Here is a 19,565-nt window from a genome sequence, read left to right as displayed (position 1 = left end):
GAATACTGAAAATGGTAACTTACTTCTATACTCATACAGTAAAGCAAACCATTGATTCTGAAATGGGAGAACAGTTTAATTATGCGAAACATGTGCATTTTGTTTAGTAAAGCTTAAAAAAACTGATGACATCATTAAAGTAGTTACACTGCTACAAAGGAAAGAATGTTGGCATGTGACTCATAAGACTGGGGCTTAAACCCCAGCTCTACCAATGACTGTGTTAATGTTGGGAAAGTCAGTGACATCTCTTGGCTTCAGTTTTTTCATTTGTAAAATAAGTAATTGGGTTAGTCTCCAAAGACCCTTCTTCTCTAAATGTATGTAAACCTTATAAATTATGTAACCCCACATCTGGGTAAGATCTCAAATGTCCCAATTTTCCACTTCAGAAGAATACTTTAGAAGGTATTCTATTGGTTACTGTGGTTTTGAAAGCAAGAGATATTTAATCTGGCTAATCTCTTATCAGTTTCATCAATATCTTTAAAAATATTGCTTTTTAAGCTATGTTCCAGTATTAGCTAGACAATAACCCAGTAAGTAAAATACGAATTATTTTAGAAGCTTTTATAGTTTATCATACTTAATTTAAAAATTTTTAAAGAGTTTAAAAAAAAATTCTTACATGTGGAAGCAGATGAAGAAGTGCATCTCCACTCATTGTTCCCACAGCCAGTGCAACCAAGAACGTGAGGAGAAATTTGAAGCATCCTTGGTTAATTATGGGAACCAAGATGACACCTAGCAGTGACAGTAGGCTAATAACCGTGATAGAAATGATACCACAAATCCAGGCTATAAGAAGAAAGAAATATATACAAGTCAAGGCTTTAAAGATACATAGTAAGCATCAATACATTTACCTTATGAGCAATCAACGAAGCTTCATTGGTTGATAGAGCTGTGAGGGATCTTCTAATTTTTCACAGCAAGTAAGAATGGTGCTCACAACACTCCCGACAGGTATTTCAGTTTCTGCTGAATACCTTCCATGATGGACTCACCCTCTCTTAAAGGGCAATTCATTGTATTGTCAGAGACCATTCCAATTATTTGGAAGACCTTACAATGGATCAACATTTGCCTACCTAGAGCTTCTGCCCCTTAGTCCTGATTCTGTTCAAAGGAGCTAAGCAGAATCGATCTTAATTCCTCTTCCATGCAGAAACTATTCAAACAATTGAAAGCGATTATGGCATCTTGCCCCATTCCCCCAGATGGTCTGCTGCCTTCTAAAATAAACACATGCAATTCCTTCAAGCATTCCTTATATGATAAGGTTTTAAATCCTGTAATCATTTTGGTTGCTTTTCCATGGAGCACAGTCCAATTTGTCCCTCTTCAAGTGTAAAATATGCTACCCATAACCAAACCAAGAAATTCAGCATAAAATACACTATTATTTCCCTTGTTCTAGACACTGTATTCTTGTTAATACCCCCTAAGACCATGTAAGCTTTTTCTAGCAACCACAAAACATATCTCTGACTTACAGTGAACTTGGAGTCAACCAAAAGCCCTAACTCAGAGTTTCCCTTTTTTGGTACTTGTCCTCCATGCTTTCAATAAATCTTCCTCTACTTTTTTTTTCAAGAATAGTTTCTATAGTTCTATAGTTTCCAATGAATAAGCACATAAAATAGATTAATTTCTCATGAAGAAAAATTTATTCACAAAATATTTCAGTATTGTAAAATTATTAAATGTTCATCAGAATAATCAAATAAGTTAGTGAGACTCTTAATTGTATCTATTGTCAGCCAAGTTTTATTTTTTTTAATAGCTTTTGAAAGAGATACTTGAATATCATGTTCAACCTCTGATTTACTTCTTGTTTTGAATTTGATTGAGGGTGGAACTGAGAATCTTAATTCAGAGGGTAAGCTGTTATAAACAAAATTAAAGTTTTATGAGCACACTTCTAAGATACAATTCTCCAACAATATACCAAAAATTTTATTACTTTTCTTAATTAAATCATTTCAAAATTTGTGTTTAATGCAGAAATCATTTGGTTCATCTTTCACTGGATTATGTCCAATTTTTTCTAGCTCAACATGAGAACAGTTTCCTATCCAAACCTCATTCACTTTAAGTAGGAATCATGCCATCAATTCTCATATTTTTCATTTATACTGTAACTTTCCCAGCCTACCACTTGTCTCATTGTTCTCACTACAATTCACAAATTTCTTTCACTAAAATTATTTTGGGGAGTACTGCAATAAGATATTTACCAAATACACCTCTTCACAAGCTTCTCATACCCACCCCAAGGAGATGGGTACCCCAAATTGAGAGCTGCAATCTTTGCCTTTTCCCATTCACTATGATATTCCCCACATCCTACGTGTAGGTAGTTCGGTTTTTAAAACCTATTCATAACTGTTGACACTTATCCCTATTAATTCTGCAGCAGTAGATATGAGTGGTTATTACAGCTTCAGGCCTTTGGGGATCCAGGCAATCATGCATCCTGAAAATTTTCAGCTTTGGGTCACCTACAGGTTTGATGAACATTTTTTGTTGTCTTCCAAACCATTGATGTATAGGTATGAGCCAAAGTGGCAGGTCTATACCTGCTACTAAGGACAACTCTCTTCAGATGAACATAAATTCATTAACAAATCATTTTCTCGTTAAAGTTAGTTAACCAGTTGTTAAATCTAACTAACAGAATCCACATCTCTTTATTTTGTTCACAGAAATATGATGACAGATTTAGACAAACACTTTGCTGAATTCTTAGCATAGAATGTCCATCCACAAAAGTTCCCTAATCTAATAAGTAATCCTATCCCCCAAAGTGACAAAAATAATTACTGTAATTCTGTCTTTAAACAGCCCAGTACCTTACTTTCACAGAATTATATTCAAAATTCAGAAAAAAATATTTTCACATAAATTTAGACAAGCCTAAAAAGATGACCATACTTTGGTAGACCACTCCATAAAAAAACAGATTACCTAGGCAAACAAAATTTAAAACCAAACTTTATATGCCATAATAACATTCTAAATATCAAGTCTGAATCCTTAATTATAGAACCCTCCACCACAATCTCTAATTAGCTCCTGCAATACAACTATTTAATTCAGAAAACTATCATTATTAATTTTTCTAGTGAGTGCTGAACACTTTAAAAATGCGTAAAAAGGTGACCACTAGGTGGCACAGTGAGTATAGCACCAGCCTTGAGTTCAAATTAGGCCTCAGATACTTGACACACTAGCTGGGTGACCTTGGGTAAATCATCCAACTCCAACTGCCTTGTCTTCCCCACCTCCAAAAAAACAAAAAAAAGAAAGAAAAAGAAACTTATAAATAAAGTTTCAGATGCATTTTTTCCTATCAGCTCACTGGAACTCTACATACTTGAGGAAGCCTTACCAGCTTTATTGCTGGTAGCTTCACTGAGTATGAATTTTTGTACATACAAGTTTGTCCGTCCATTACAGCTAATCTAGTTCCTGACTATTCTCTTAATTTCCTGGCTCCACTCTAGTCCTTCATGCAATCATCTACTTCCCACTCAAACATAATATTTACTGGCTCAGAATAAATGAAAAAAACAAAACAAAACTAAATTTATAGTCTGTCCTAATAAAGAACAAGGGGAAAATGTGAATTCTGGTCAAATTTTCCAATTAAAGTCATAGGGAGGTGCCAGACTGTATCTCAGTAGCTGTTAGTCTAGTGTTTCATTTGAACATATAAATTACTACTTTATAATAGCTGATGGAAGTTAAATACAACTGTCATTAGTTTTTTTAAAAAACTGCTTACTTCAATATCTTCACAAAAAAACACTCCATTGAAGAATATTTTATAAAGGTTCTAATCTAAAATGCTATTTATTAATAAAATCTAACATTACTGTGAATCCACTAATCCTATGATAAGAACAAAGGAAAATTATACCTGCCCATCATGAGCATAGTAAAAAATTTTCAAAGAGACATTAGATGGGGGAATTATGCTTCAAGTCTCCTCTTCTGGAAAATGGACTGAGTTAAATTAAGAGCTGAGGTCTCTTCCAGATCTACATTCTATTGACGACAGAAGTAACAAAATGGAATTCTTTAACTGACCCACGAAACATTTAGTGATTTAAAAAACTGGGTTCAGTTAGCAGGCATCACAGTCACTGGAATCAGTAAGATAAAAACTAGGGAAATTTTCAATCAACAACCCTAACTCTTAGAAATCTCAGAATTTTGGAAACAGAAGAGACCTATGAGGTCAACTAGTCCATATCTCTTATTGAATAGATGAGAAGACCAAGACTCAGGCTTTTTCTTCCTCTTCAACAGAGAACTGCAATGGAACCACAAGATAAAAATAATTAAACTATCTTATATATTCCTTAACTTAAGTTAGAAAACTAAGGACTTAGAATTAGTATAACTAATTGAGTTGCTATGTCTAAAGGTGGTGAAAATATATTAGGGAATGGAATAAGCATTTATTAAGTGTCTACTATGTTAAGCTCTTTACAAATCTTACCTCATTTGATCATCATAACAAAATCCTGTGAGGTGCTATTATTATCCCCATTTTACAACTGAAGAAACTGAGACAGAGAGTGACTTGCCCAGGGTCAAACAGCTAGGGAGTGTCTGAGGCTGGATTTGAAATAAGGTATTCTGAACTCCAGGCCCTGTGCTCCATCCACTGGACCACCTAGGTGCTCAAGAATTTATTAGTTGATTAACCTGTAATATTAAATTTCAACCAGGACTACACTATTTATCGCCTGAACAGCCTAGCTAAACTACCTACTTTACTGGCTCAACACCAGAAACAGATTAACAAGTTATAGTTAAGTTGCACCCAGAAACAACTCACCACATGCATGCTCCCCCTTCTAGAAATCAGTTCTACATGGGTAGTCAGGAAGTAACTAATTTGGTCACCCACGGAAACCAACTTACCTAATATTAATGTAGTTTTACTTGTAATATTAATAGTTTTACTTGATTACCTCTCTCCTCAGCGTTCAACTAAGCAGCTGCCTACACTGCCCCTTTTGGCTAACACAGAATGTTGAACCAAGTTTCAATTCCCATAACTGAATATACCTACAGTTATCATTAGAATGCCCAGACATTTCCCCAGCAATAGGAAGCTTGTAAAACAAAGTTAGCTCCTTTTAGGTATATTCACTCTGCAAAGCAGAGTCTATTAATTAGAATATACACATGTAGAACCTACCATAAACAAGGTTTGAATTATAGAGGGATAGGTGCCAATGCAAGAGATGTTCACTAATACCGTCTTAACTAAGCAAGGAGCATGAGACACTTCTCAGTTCACTATTCTAAGCATAACACCAGCACCACCTACCAGTCCTCAAACACCTCTCAGTGTTATGACTGAGGCTTGACACATCTTTACTTGGCAATCTTCATTGTGGTTAGAAGATAAGGGCCTTCTAATTCTAATTTACAAATGGGAGTATAATATGCCTAGCATGATCAAAAAAACAAAACACCTTAAAGATAAGGTGTAATAAGATCTTCAGCTCCACTGAAGTCTTAAACCATAGTTTTGGGTAAACAACCACACTGAATATAGCTGAGGCAGGTTCAGAATTTGGAGGCCATCATGGTTAATGTCTGGCCTCACCAACATAGGTTCTAGGTGTATCCTGCCAAGTTTTGAAAATCTAATATATCCATTTCTGGGGTTCTTGGAACAGACGTTAGAGAGGGGTCTTTTCTCAGTGACCCTGGCTCAGAGACAGAAACTGTGGCCAAATTAGAGGGCTTAGAGACAAGCATTAGGCAATATTGGCTAACACTTCACACTAGAGGGTTTACAATGTATTTTACATATTATCTAATTTGATTCTTACAACAACCCTAAGAGGCAAATTTTTTATCTCCACTTAACGGAAAAGAGAAGTTAAGCAACTAAGCCCAAGGTCCCAGTAGTAACATATGCCTGAGGCAGATTTTGAATTAGGTGTTCTTACTTCCAAGTCCAAAACTCAATTCACTACAATATGCCACCTAGTTACATTCTAGGTTAAATGCTCCATAATAGGTGGCCCAACTGGATTAAAATGTAATTGAGAAATGTTAATAATAAAAATATAATACAACATAATGTTAATCTGTGGTTTTCTTAGTGAGAATGTCACCCACAGGGATGTTTCTACTTGAATTTAATACCAAGGCCCTAGAATAAATATCTGGGAAAAATCTCTGGAACCTCAGAATTAGAACTTAATGTACCTTTATCAACTCATATGGATGTTCTCAGAAATTTTAGACTGTCACAGAAGTGTTGAAGAATGTTGACTATTAGGAACAGGGAATGAAGGACTTCACAATCAAGTAGTTCTAAGAACAACATGGGGCTCATAATTAGATCTACAAATAGCACATGTAGGCAAGTTCATTTCTCCAAGTCACCGTGTAAATTTAAAAGACAACTTTACCTCTCCAGAGATTAAAAACCCAGGCAACTAAGCAATGTGTTGACATGAAACTTTTAGTGAAAACTGCACACCTGGGCCTCTACCCCTCCAAAACCCCACACAAATAAAAAACCAGTTAGTGCACACATGAAGTCAGTAGAGAGTCCATTAAGAACTATCTTTCTACATACCAATACTAGTGAGTGCCACAAGATATTGCAGCACGGCTTGAATAAGAATATAATTAAAATTTAAGCTAGAAGAAATTAATAATGGCAAAAAGTCAACAAACAGGGATTTGGAACATGTGGCTCACCACAGCAAATCACAAGATAACTGAGAATTTCTGACCTTCTAGCTCAAAAGAACTCCTAGTAGACCCTCCACTTCGAGAGCACTTAGCTGCGATCTGGGTCTTGAGAGTCCCAGAACTGTAACAAGGTGTTCCCTCTGCTGGAATACCTGGAAAATGGCTGCAATATGTATTTAAGGTCTTTCTTATCTAAAATTCCAAAGGACCAGGAGAAAAGATTGGCCCTGGATTTATGAAATTTGGTAGGTATGGTGTCCAGTTCATGCAGTTCCAAGTAGCTAGTATGGCTTAACTCCTTTAGTCTTCATTAGAGTAAAGGCTGAGGAGCAGGTAAGGAGGCCACATTTGGCAAGATGACCACACCAGATTTCGAAGGTACAAAAGAATGCAGGCACAAGAAAAACAGGACTCTGTGGCTCCGAGGGGGCACCCTCTTTCTAAGACATACATTTTGAGTGGTTCTAGTTCTGTGATGAAATTCTCCCACAGTTATTCATTGTAGAGGAGGGTGGGTAAAAGAGCAGACAACTCACGTCTGTGAGTTAAAAAGTAATTTCTTAATCTGTCTTTTCTTTGAATTGCTGCCACAAACCAAGCTCAAAACAAATTTACAGGAAAAAAAAGAGGAGATGGAAGATGATGATTCAGAGAGATTGAATGACAAAACTAGGGCCAAGTGTGCATATTCCTCAGTCCAAACTCCCCATCTTAGGGGATCTACTCTTCTGTGAAACCAGTACAGTTTACAACAAGTTCTGCACAGGTATATTTCATTTGTGGGACTGAGTGACTATTAATTACTAACTACTGATACTTAAACCAACAGACACTTTCTACTTTGCAAAATATACCTAAAACTGACTTAATTCAACAATTAGACCTTGTTTTATATGGTTCCTAATGCTCTTGCCATTATACTGACTACTTCCTTTTGTATAATTTTCCATTCTTTGAAATATGAGGGAAAACTCATAGAATCAAACTTCTTAGAACCAGAGGGCAAAGTAAACACAGAGAAAATCAGTCATTTCCTGGAAAAAAAAATGAAAACTCCCAGGAACATCGGAGCCAAAATCTAAAACTTCCAGGTCAAAGAAAAAATGCAGAAAGCTTCCAAAAAGAATTCAAGTAGCAAGGAGACACAATCAAGATTACATATAATTACATATAATTTCAAATATATTATAGAAGGCAAAGGAAATGGATTTAGAGCCAAGAATAACTTACCCAGCAAAATTCTACAGGGGAAAAAATAAACTTTAATGATATAGAGGACTTCCAAGAATTCCTGATGAAAAGACCCAAGCTGTATTAAACTTCAAAGTTCAATCAAAAAAAGTTGAAAGAAATATTAAAAAGGTAATCCAAAATGAAGGGACAAAAACAAAGATAAACTACTTACATTCAAACAGGGAGGGATGATACATGTCTCCTCAGATTCCTACCAACATTAGAGGTCACAGACCTCCAACTAGATAAGGCCTGGGAGTGGTTCTATTATGTCTTAAGGATCTTAAGAGAAGAATGGAAAGAGAAAAGGCGATGAAAGGAAAGGACAGGGAAAATTATCTCACATAATCAGGGTATATGAGTAGACATCTATACAAACAGAGAAGGTGCAGGAGAAGTTGAGGGGTGGGAGAACAGCTGATGCTTTAACCTCACTCTCATCTGAAAATGTTAATGGAAGGATGAATACACATACCCACACACATAGAGCTGGGTATAGAACATTTCATTCTACAGGGAAATGGGGGGAAAAGAAGAGAAGGGAGTGGGAACTAAAGGGGAGATAGGTTAAGGGACAGAATGTTGTTCAGTTGCTATGACCCCATTTAGGGTTTTCTTGGTAGAAACACTGGAGTGGTTTGCCACTTCTTTTCTCCAGGTCATTTTACATTATGAGGAAACTGAGGCAAACAAGGTTAAGTGATCTGCCCAGGGTCACACAGCTATTAAGCATATGAGGCCCACATTTGAACTCAGATGAGTCTTCTTACACTCTATCCACAGTACCACCTCGCTGGCTGAAGGGAGGGATTTGTCCTAAGCCAAACAAACTCTAATGATAACAAAATATCTACAGTTCTTTCTGAGGTAGCAAAGAATAGTAATCTGAGGTGGTACTCATAAATTGGGGAATGGATAAGCAAGTTAAGGTAAATAAATGTGATGGAATGCTATTCTATTTTAAGAAATGATTAAGGAGATGATTTCAATGAAACCTGGGAAGGCTTATGAACTGATCACAGTGAACGAACCAAGAAAACAATACTGACATCAGAACCATAATGGCAAAAAACTGTGAAAGATTTAGAAACTCATCAGTGTAATGACCAATTATTATGACTGAGTATTAGTGACATGCTACCCACCTCCTGATAGAGGGATGAAGTACTAAGAGGAACAGAATGAGATAAATATTCTTCTGGATGCGGCCGATGTGGAAGTTTGTTTTGACTGACTATATATGTTGTAATAGGTTTTGTCTTTCTTTGTTTCTCAGTGGAGGGAATACTGGGCTGAAAGGGTGGGAAGGTGGATATTTGTTGAGTGAAAACAATAAAATATAGTGATTAAAAAAGAAGAAAAAAAGATTTGGCAACTGACTAGATATGATAATGGGGAGGGAGAAGGTGCAAGTGAGGTAGGAGGGACCTTTATGACACTCCAAAATCTTTTTTTTTTTTTTTTAATTTTGTAGCTGAGAAAATGGAGGCTTAGAGCAGGCCAGGCACATTAAGTAACTGCTAGGATTTGAACTCAAGTTCATGTGAAAATGCTGTAGAATGACTTTTAAAAAAAATTTCAATTGAAATAACAAGCAAATTAATGGTCTTAAAATAAATGAAAAATATTCAAAATCCTTCAACATCTTTTTGCTACATCTCATGTAATGAAGAAATGTGGAAGTTAATATTTTGAAGCCAAATAAGGGGTTATAAAAGGCCTCATTTATGCTCAGCTTCAGTTGGCAGACAAAAAAAGTGACAAATGTGGAGGCAGTGGCTATGGCAACTATTTGAGTCATCTATAAAACCAAGGCTGCCAGAACAACCAGTCAATTAAATGACTGGAGCTAGTGGTTGGGGGAGGAGGAGTGTGGGGCTCCAGTTTCAATTTGAGGCAAAATAATTCTTTTAAACTTCAGCTAATTTTATTTTTAAACTTTTCCATCTAGTTGCCTTACCAGATAACGTATAGCCTCTATGAGGCAAGGAATTGAAATCTGCCTATTTTTGTCTCGTCTAATGTTCAAAATTGCTGCTGAACACATATTAAGTTTAATTTTGAAAATTTATTAATTTTACACATGATGATTGTAGGCAGAGAGAACAATATTTTTAAGTACTACATTTTTAAAAAATGCAGATATTCTTTTAAAAAAGTGAGAGTCCCAATAGGAAAGTATACGTAGAACCTATACAGAATTGTATGCGGTCGTGGGGAGGGAGGGGGGTAGGTGTGGGGGGGGATAAAATCTTAATTTTATGGCAGTGATTGTTAAACATTAAAAAATAATAATAAAATTAAATTAAAAAAAAAGTGAGAGTCAATTCATAAGTCTCTCATTGATAAATTTTTTTAGAGATAGGTGACCCATCACTTGTAGTTACTCAACTGCTTCATGGGGGCATAGGAGAATGAATTTTAGCCTTTTATTATCAAATAAAATCACTGTATTGCTTAGTAATACTAATAGTAATATCATCTAACATTTACATAGCACTTTGCTAGATTGATTCTTTTGAGTAGGCAAACTATGCCATTGTTTGCCTCAATTCTTGTGTAGCCTTACTGAATGGGTATTGCCACAGACTGAGACCTGGGAATGATCTGAGCTTAAAAAGGCCAAGGTCTCCTACTGCATCCAGGGCCATCACCAATTGTCCTGACCTAGGTCTTGCCAATAGACCCAGAAGACTCTGGAGGGGAGAAGTGAGACTGATTACTTTGCACAGCCCTGTTTTACTTAATCTCAATTCATTTGCAAGTCAAGACATCATCCTCCTGATGTTGCTGGTCCTTTTCAAGAACTAAGGACAAACAACAACATGGAGTACGGACTAAGGATTTAAGATTAATATAATACATGCACCTTACAGTCAAACACAAAAACTGCTAGACTACAATCATCAGTCTAACTTCCAAGACAAAGAATTACAACTTCCTACATTACTCACACATCATAAGTTGTTACAGGTCTCTTGTACAAATTATAATTGTTTTGCTCTGTCCCATGTACAAAATAAGGTTGCTCTTACTTCTTAACATGGTTCCTCACTTACACTGGGTTCACTGCAGACCTATCAATTTACTTACTTTCAACTTCTATTCATTTTAAATTAGATCTTACTTGCATCAAAAATTTTTAAGGACTGACCAATTCTGAGGAAAGTCTTAATCCTTCTGGCAAACTTTTAGAGCCTCAAGAAGACAGTTCTGCATCAATGAGTCAAGAAAATTAGGTGAAGAGAATTACTGCACATACTTAATGTTTTCAAATGGCATTTAAATTACTATTCTAGTTTCCACATTTTAAATGATTTTATTTGAATCCTGTCCCTTATATGGGCATTATAAGTAGACATTATAGATCATAAAAGCAAATTATTCTGTTCAAGTTATTGGCTCAATCCTAATTTATTTGGTAAATAAGTGGCCAAAAAAAAAAGGTCTGTTTTCAGAAGTTTACCAAGAGTAATATGTAGACTGACTTCAACTAGCCAATGTTTTCTTTATTTGTACTTAAGATACCAGATATAATTTAAAAAAAGTGCTAAATGTCTACAACTAGCTTCACTTATTGTGCAAATTAGGTCACTTAAAACGTTCAAGATCTTCAAGCTTAGTTATTCACCAACTCCCTTTCTCATTATCTAGATAGAAAACACATTCTTTTAAAAAGGAGCGCTCATCTGTGGAAACTTTCTAATTAACTTGGTTCAAAGCATGTGCAATATGACAGCTTTCTTCACTGTATCAGCATTTTAATTGGCAGAAAATGCTTAGCAGCCTTTTCACAACCCCCCCCCCCCCCCCCCCCCCCGGGTAATTAAGCGAGGGTCAACTCTATGACTAAATGAGTCTATCTTGTGAAACAAACGATTTGCTTCCATTGGCAGCACAGAGTATATTTGGTTTACAGCAGTCTTTGAACAAAGTTAATGAGGTAGTAGCTGTGTCACTATAGGAGATTTATACAGAACAAGTTAACCTTTCTTAATGCTGCAGCAGTCATTAAAAATAATTACTTGCAGGGCATTCTCTAACAATTATTAACATTTATCAGGACAAAATTAACTCAAGTTTCATTTCTGACAATGCTAATAAGCACCTGCAAATGAATAATCAATATTCACTATCTGTAATATATTTGTTTTCAGAACAAGAACAATTTCTTTTACTTCTTTTCAGAGTGTTAATACTAAGTTCATTCAAGCATCAGTCAAAAGCTTCACAGGCATGTATGGATTATGGCAATATTACATAGTAAATGCTAATTAGAAAATCCTAATTCATCACTGACATCAAAACAGTGAATTAGAACTTTAAAAGATTATTTTGTTTCCTAAAAATAGGGAGGTTGAGGAAAGAGGAGGGTAGAAAAGAAAAGGCAGTTAACATCTAAAAGAGGAGAAAGGGGTGTCTTCACATTTAATGAGAAAAACAAACTATATGATTAAAGAAACTTCGAAAGAACTCTCCACAAGGCCTCTCTGCATGTTCCTCTTGTAATCAGGATCAAATGCTTTTCCTGAAATTCTGCCTCTCTCTGATTGCAAACACTAGCCTAGAAACCATCCTCTTCACCCCTCCTCACCCCAAAGGAACCAGGAGAGAAAGCAAACAGCCCTGACTCAAGATCACAGTTTACAATCCATTCAATTAAATTATTTTTCTTTACTTTCGCTTTCTTGACTGTCCAGATTTCTAAGAATCTTCACAAGATCCTAAGTTTTACTTACCAAGATGGTGCCTACCTGACCACCAGAGGGGTTCCCTACACCAGGGATCCAGCTCATCTACTCAAATTTATGGTACTTGGTTACTGTCTGCTTCTAATGACTGACTAACCCTCTAGATACTCAATTCTACTGGTCTCCATCTTTTCTGTCCATTCAGCCTCTGGGAATGACATACTTAAAATTCTCTATTATTTATGCATGTGTTCTTATTCTATAATAAAAATATTACTTTGAAATCTTGTGTTTCAAGGCTTAAAGAAAGGCTTTGAATACTGTTATAAAGAATTTGTATACAACCTATTTTAATTTTATTGACTTCAATCACATCTTATTTCAACCTTCATCTTCCTAAAATCAAGTCAATCTTAAATTTTCAGGTGCAGGATTTGAGCAATATTAGGGAAATAATATTACAGGAAGTTCAGATTAATTAATGTCTCAGGCCAAGTGACCCCATTAAGAAAGTTTCAAAACATTATGGTAGGTCAGAGTTATAATGTATAGTTAGGAAATGTTGATCATGTAATCATTCAGGGTACACCTGTATTTAATAATTAAGAAAAACTTTCTTCACTACTGAACTTAAAGGATTTAAGTTGTAAACTGTTTCATTCAGAATGACCTCATCCCTTGTTCCCTATCTTTAAATTAGCTCTCTAGCTATGAAAAAAATTTGCCTGTATCAGTTACTTGATTTTTTAAAATAACCTTTTGCATTAGAATCAAAGCTTGATCATACTCTCTCATCTCCATTCCATTTCCCTACCCTTGGGTATTACAGATGAAAAGCAGAGCCTGAGTTTAGTGAGCACAGTGCCTGGTACACAGCAGGTGCTTAACAAGTGCTTAATATCTTGACTTTAACAAAGATCTGGCCCAGTTGAGAGGTCAAGTATACTGTCAACTTTCCCCACTACAAAAATACACACAGACCCTGAGAAGAAGACACAAGTGCAAAACTTTGCTTAAAACAATAAAACTATGTAGGGATATATTTTAATTAGGATAGTTCACACACACACGCACACACACACACAACACACACACAAAATCTTTCTTACCTGATGCACCTATATTTGCCTTATCTGCAGAGAACATATTTTTATCCTTGTTGATATCTTCAAATAGGAGTTCATCAAAATGCTCAATACAAAGTCTGCTGTCAATTTGATACAATAACGCAGGACAAAGATACGTAAAGAGATCAGGAGAAATTGGAGTGTTGGCCCCATGACCATAATATCGTAATAACTGGGTAACATTCAAACACTGCAAAGAAATAAACCCATTTCAATATATAAAAACCACTATCAGGAAAAAGAAAAAGTTAAATGCATATTTATTCTAAATTTAAATTGTGACAAGAATCATATTCTTATAACTAATATTAGTAGTATTATCGTAAATTCAAAAAGTCCAAAATGTCACTTAGCTTTATAATTGGATGAATAAAAATCTGTGGAAAGCATTTCAGTTTTTCTGCTATAAACATGTAAAAAATAACATCTGCTGCTAAAGTCCTCCCCCCAAGGGATGGTTCATCAGCACAACTGCCCTGGGTGCTAAGCACTAGTTGACTATGAGGCAGCAGCAGGAGAAAAGATGGTCCCACCAACTGGGGCTCTGCCATCTATCAGTGAAAAACACTAAGAGATAAAGTAGATGGACTATCCTTGTCTTTCAGAACTGTTTTTACCATGATGTTCCGTAAGGCCTTTTTTGCACCTATAAACATCACTGCATGTTTTCCAAGTGATCCCTGAACCGTACCTTTAAGCATCACATACTACTTGTCTGTTCAAAGAGCAAAAAGTGAAAGAGCATTCCAAGGGTGACAACAAACTTGATTGTAATTCTGCTTCAATAACTTCTTTTTTTAATTAAAGTAGCATGTTTACCCCAAACATTACAGCATTCACATTGACAAAAAAATTCTAAAATACAGAAAAGTGACTTTAAAACAGTTTATCAACATAGGTATGCCTTAAAAGCAATAAATATTTCTTAATGGATAAGAAAATACCAGGGAAAATTTGGAAATTGACTCAAAACCAGGTATTCTCCCTTTCCTCTTAAAAATCTTCCAATAAAGAACCTGGCCCCAATTTTAATGTACCCTGGGAGCAAAAAGGCCAATGCTGTGAACTAAGAACTTGAGTTTGGATCCAGATTAACAAATGAAAGCCAGGATGCAGAGGGTTTTGAGACCACTGAAAAGAAAGGAAGTAAAAGTAGCTCATGGAGAAATAAATTATGTTTTCTGAAGAAGCTTGCCTGGGAAGGATGAATGAGATAGAAGTGAGCATCTAGTGAGCATTTGCATGGGTAAGATAGACATGGATATGTCTGTAGGTAGCAGGACGGATCCAGGAGTTGTTTCTAATACTAAATTAATACTATATTCATATAGTGTATTAATAAACACTTAGGAAAGAAGAGCTAGCAAAAGTTACTAAAAGCCAAGAAGTTTTTTAGATGTTCTGAAATTTTTTCAAATGGATAAACTACATAAAAACATGAGGTTTCTGGCTTTTTTTTTTTTAACCAAATCTGTCACTTCAGGTTAGGAGTTAGGAATTCTGGTGAGGAACTCCATCATCATATTGGCACTGGAGCACTACCCATGGCTCAGACAGGACTCTAAGTCAAGTCTGCCTGACTCCAAGGACAACTTCCTCCTTTCTATGCAATACAACTTTACTCTGTGTATAATTAAAAACCAAACCAAACCAAAAAAAAAAAACCCCGAGCTTTTTCAAATCTTTGGAAAATCCAACCTTGAATACTCTCATCTGCCTCCTTTGCAGGAAAAAAAAAAATGGAGAAAAATATTAAACTGTGCTGATTGGATGCACTACAAATATTACCTAATCTCAACTGGGCTTTCGTTGCACCAAACCAATTTATTTTTGTTGTTCAATCATTTCAATCGTGTCTTGACTCTTTATGATCTCATCTAGAATTTTCTTGACAAAGATACTAGAATGGTTTGCCATTTCCTTCTCTGGTTCATTTTACAGATGAAGAAACTGAGGCAAATTGGGTTAAAGTGATTTGTCCACAGACACTACTAGACGTGTCTGCCTAAGGCCAGATTTGAACTCTGGAAGATGAGTCTTCCTGCCTTCAAGCCCAGCACTTTACCCACTGTGCCATCCAGGGGCTTTTCTCTAGTCAAATTATTATTCCACTCCCTAGAGAGACTGTTTCAAATCTTCTCTTCTCAAACCCCTCACACCACCTCTTCACAACCTTTCAGCTGAGAGTCTCATCTCACATATACATATATTTTTAAATAAAGTTTTGTTGTATTTTAAAATGTAAGAACCATTCTTAGTTCACAGGCTGCACAAAAATAAGTGGCCCATAGTATGCAGATCCCTGGTCTAGACAAACAACAAACAAGACAAATCAAGCCCTGTTTTGAAGTATTGCTGATTTTCCATTCAAGCTGGTTCCAGCACGTCCCTATCCAAAATGCCTAACTAGATCCTGCTATTCGTCCTCTATTTCTCCTGTATTTCCCAGCTAAATTCCCTGAGAAAGCCTTCTATACTAGCTGCTTCTACTTCCTTTTCTCTAAGTGGCTTCGAAATCTTCTGCAGTCTGGCTTTTGACCTATCATTCAACTAAAACTGCCCTTCCCAAAGCTACCAACCATTACTTTATTACTAAATTTAATGGCCTTTTTTCTCACTCATCATTAACAGCTGCATTCAACACCGTTGATTGCTTTCCCTTTCCACTTCACTCTTCCAGCCTTCCTGATACTTCTCTCTTGGTTCTCTTTCCATCTGCCAGGCTGTTCCTTCTCAACTTTCTTTGCTACATCTCCATTCATGTCACACTCACTAACTGTGGGTGTGCCAACCACACCCGAAGAGTTTTTCATTAGGCTAAGCTCCTTGAATACACCAACTATTTTTGCCATTCTTTGAATTCCCCGGGCTTAGCACAACGCCTGCCCTATATTAAGTGCTTAATAAATGCTTGTTTATTTGACTCTTTCCTTAGTTCTCTTCTTTTTTCCCTCTATACAATGGTGATCTAATCAGCTCCCATGGATGCAATTATCATATCTACCCACGTGTATATATCTATCACAAGTCTGAGATATAACCTTGCCTTACCAACTACCTTTTGGACACACAGAATTAATGGCCAGTATGCATCTCAAATTTAACATGTCCAAAACAAAATTCATTTTAGTCTTTCCCCCAAAGTCCTCCCCTATTTTCAACTTCTATATTATTGTCAAGGGAACCACTAGCATCCCAATCACCCAGACTTTAACCTCAGTTAACTCCTCACTGTCACTCACGCCAAATCTTGTCATTCCTACCTTCGCATTACATCGCTCATATGCCTCATTCTATCCCTTCAAACAGCTGTAATCCTAGTTCATGCTCTCATCACCTCTTATCTGGATTACTGTAATAGCCTTCTAATTAGCCTCCATGTCTCAAGGCTCCAGTCCATCCTCCAATCAGCTGTTGAAGTGATCTCTCTGAAGCATAAGAAAATGTTCCCCTCTCCCCCCACCACTCAAACTCTAGTGGCTCCTTATTACTAATAGGATCAAACATAAAGTTCTTTGCTTGGCATTTAAGCTAGTTACAACCTGGACCTTTTCTGTATTATTTTCACTCTCCTTATACTTGACTCTCCTCCACACTCTACCATCTAGCTCTGTTGGCGTAATTGCTATTGCTCATACAAGACACTACCTTCTGTGTCTTTGCTTTATACTGGCAGTCTCCCATGACTAGGATGCTACACCTCCTCATTCGCATCCTCATTTCCCTGGTTTCTTTGAGACTCAGTTCAAGTCTCACCTTTGGGAAAAGGCCCTTCTTGGTGCCAAGTATTTTTTTAGTCATTTATATGGTGTCTGTCCTCTCATCCCACCTCCACCATAACAACATAAGCTACTGAGGACATGATTGTTTTAGTTTCTTTGTATCCCCAGTGCCTAGAAAACAGTAAGCACCTAATCAATCCTTCACTGACTGACAAATGAAAAACTAAGAAATTGCAGCAAAAAAGTGGCATCAGTAACACTTATATAGACAAGTTATTCCTAGCAATAGTACCCTCCCCCCAAACAAATCTGGACCAAAGAAATAGGGAACTTATTTGTTAAAGCTCTACCCTTTGATTCTAGTATTTTACTGCTTTTTGGAAATGTTCCGTAAAAAATATGAACCAATTACTATTTTGCTTTCTTTAGAAAGAATCTCACTTCATACTTACCTCGTCATGATGATTATGATCCCGGTGGCTACGTGCTGAATAGGCTGCATTTTTTTTCACACTGTTCTGCTTGTGTGGGGCTTCCCGCTTCTGAACATGCTGATGTTCATCTTCGTTGTGAGAATCAGGACCCTGGTGCCCATGGCCACTGTGGCCATTATCGTGACCAGTATGCTCTTGCAGGTGTACATGATCATATTTGTGGACCCGATTATGCTCATGCTGTTCACCCTGAGAAGCTTCACTATTTTTCTTTCCTTTTCTTCTCTTCTTGGGTTTCCGCAGTTTAACTTCAGCTTGCTCCTGAGTTGTGTTAGTCTCAGATGATGGTTCATGGCTTGGCTCTCCATGCTCACTGTGAGTCATGGAATCATTATGAGAGTGGTGTGTAGTGTTATGGTCAGGGTGATGATGCAGATGGTGGTGGTGATGGGGGTGGTGATTATGGTCATGAGAACGTTTATTTTCAGATTTTACAGGTATTTCTGCTGTGTCTTTTTCTGGTTCACATCTGTGGTTTCTTTTTGATGTTCCACTAGTCCCAGTTTGATTTTCTGAATTAAAGTGATTATGGGAATGTTGATGGTTATGAGAATGAAAATGTTTTCCTTCCTGAACAGCCAAAACATCTAAGTGAGAAACATGATCGTGACCAATATCCTCATGATTAATCTCAACTACTTTTATCTCTCCAAGGCCCAAGCTTGTTAAAAGTTTCTCCAGACCAAAAAATGACAATCTTCCATTTTCACCATAACGAGCAAAAAGTTTCTCAATGTAGTATTTTTTTTCATTTTCAGCATCCGGCACTGAAAACTTACTTGCCTCTGATTCTGTTATACCACCATGGAGATACGGCGCCTCTGAGATCTGGTAATCATTATGGTTGTGATTGTGATGGTCATGCCCTTCCTCGTGGCAGTGATTACACTGATGAAAAATAAAGGTCAGCAAACAAATGAGGCAAAATTTTGTGTGCATGTGTACCTTCATTTCTGATCTTCCTGAGAATGAGGGAGGGGGAGAGAGAGAGAGAGAGGGAGAGGGAGAGGGAGAGGGAGAGGGAGAGGGAGAGGGAGAGGGAGAGGGAGGGGGAGAGAGAGGGAGGGGGAGAGAGAGGGAGAGGGAGGGAGAGGGAGAGAGAGGGAGGGAGAGAGAGAGGGAAAGAGAGAGGGAGAGAGAGAGAGAGAGATTAATTTCCATTTATAGGAAAAATATTTTTTAAAAAACCCAAAGACCTTCTAATAATTGTTTTTTTTATTTATAGAAATGCTTCCCCCAGCACTTTCTGCTTATTGTCCATCCTTTCTATATACACTATACACAATATACACCTATTCCACTCCTCTATACTAAAAAAAACCCTTCTTCTTTAATTTTATTTAGGTATCATCTCCTCCTCTTAGCTAAAAGTAAGCTCACCTAACCATAAGCACTATATAGTAAAGTGTCACACTGACTGTGGCATTTGGTTGCTATTGGTTGTTTAATGTTTATGCCATTTTAGCTTAATAATGACATTCAATATTGCAGAACTTGTCAAAGATAAATCACTATTTATTACAGGGCAGTCCCCAAATTATCAGTGCCTGATTTATATTC

The 19,565-nt window shown here is 36.6% G+C and overlaps 1 protein-coding gene across 6 annotated transcripts in view; it reads right to left on the bottom strand.

Annotated features, from left to right (window-relative positions):
* Positions 1-19,565, bottom strand: part of SLC39A10 (solute carrier family 39 member 10) — a 136,826-nt gene that overhangs the window by 15,677 nt on the left and 101,584 nt on the right. For all 6 annotated transcript variants that reach the window (XM_072612721.1, XM_072612715.1, XM_072612716.1 and 3 more), the window contains 3 exons: positions 17,964-18,967; positions 13,772-13,979; positions 629-798 (listed from right to left, as the gene is read on the bottom strand). In XM_072612721.1, coding sequence (XP_072468822.1) covers positions 629-798; positions 13,772-13,979; positions 17,964-18,956 — 1,371 coding nt within the window. In that variant the 5' untranslated portion in view covers positions 18,957-18,967. The remainder of the gene's footprint in view (positions 1-628; positions 799-13,771; positions 13,980-17,963; positions 18,968-19,565) is intronic.

The sequence above is a fragment of the Notamacropus eugenii genome, chromosome 5 (assembly GCF_028372415.1).
Source record: "Notamacropus eugenii isolate mMacEug1 chromosome 5, mMacEug1.pri_v2, whole genome shotgun sequence".
Lineage (NCBI taxonomy): Eukaryota > Metazoa > Chordata > Mammalia > Diprotodontia > Macropodidae > Notamacropus > Notamacropus eugenii.
Note: the sequence above shows the minus strand (reverse complement) of the source record. Positions and strands in the feature narration are given on the sequence as shown.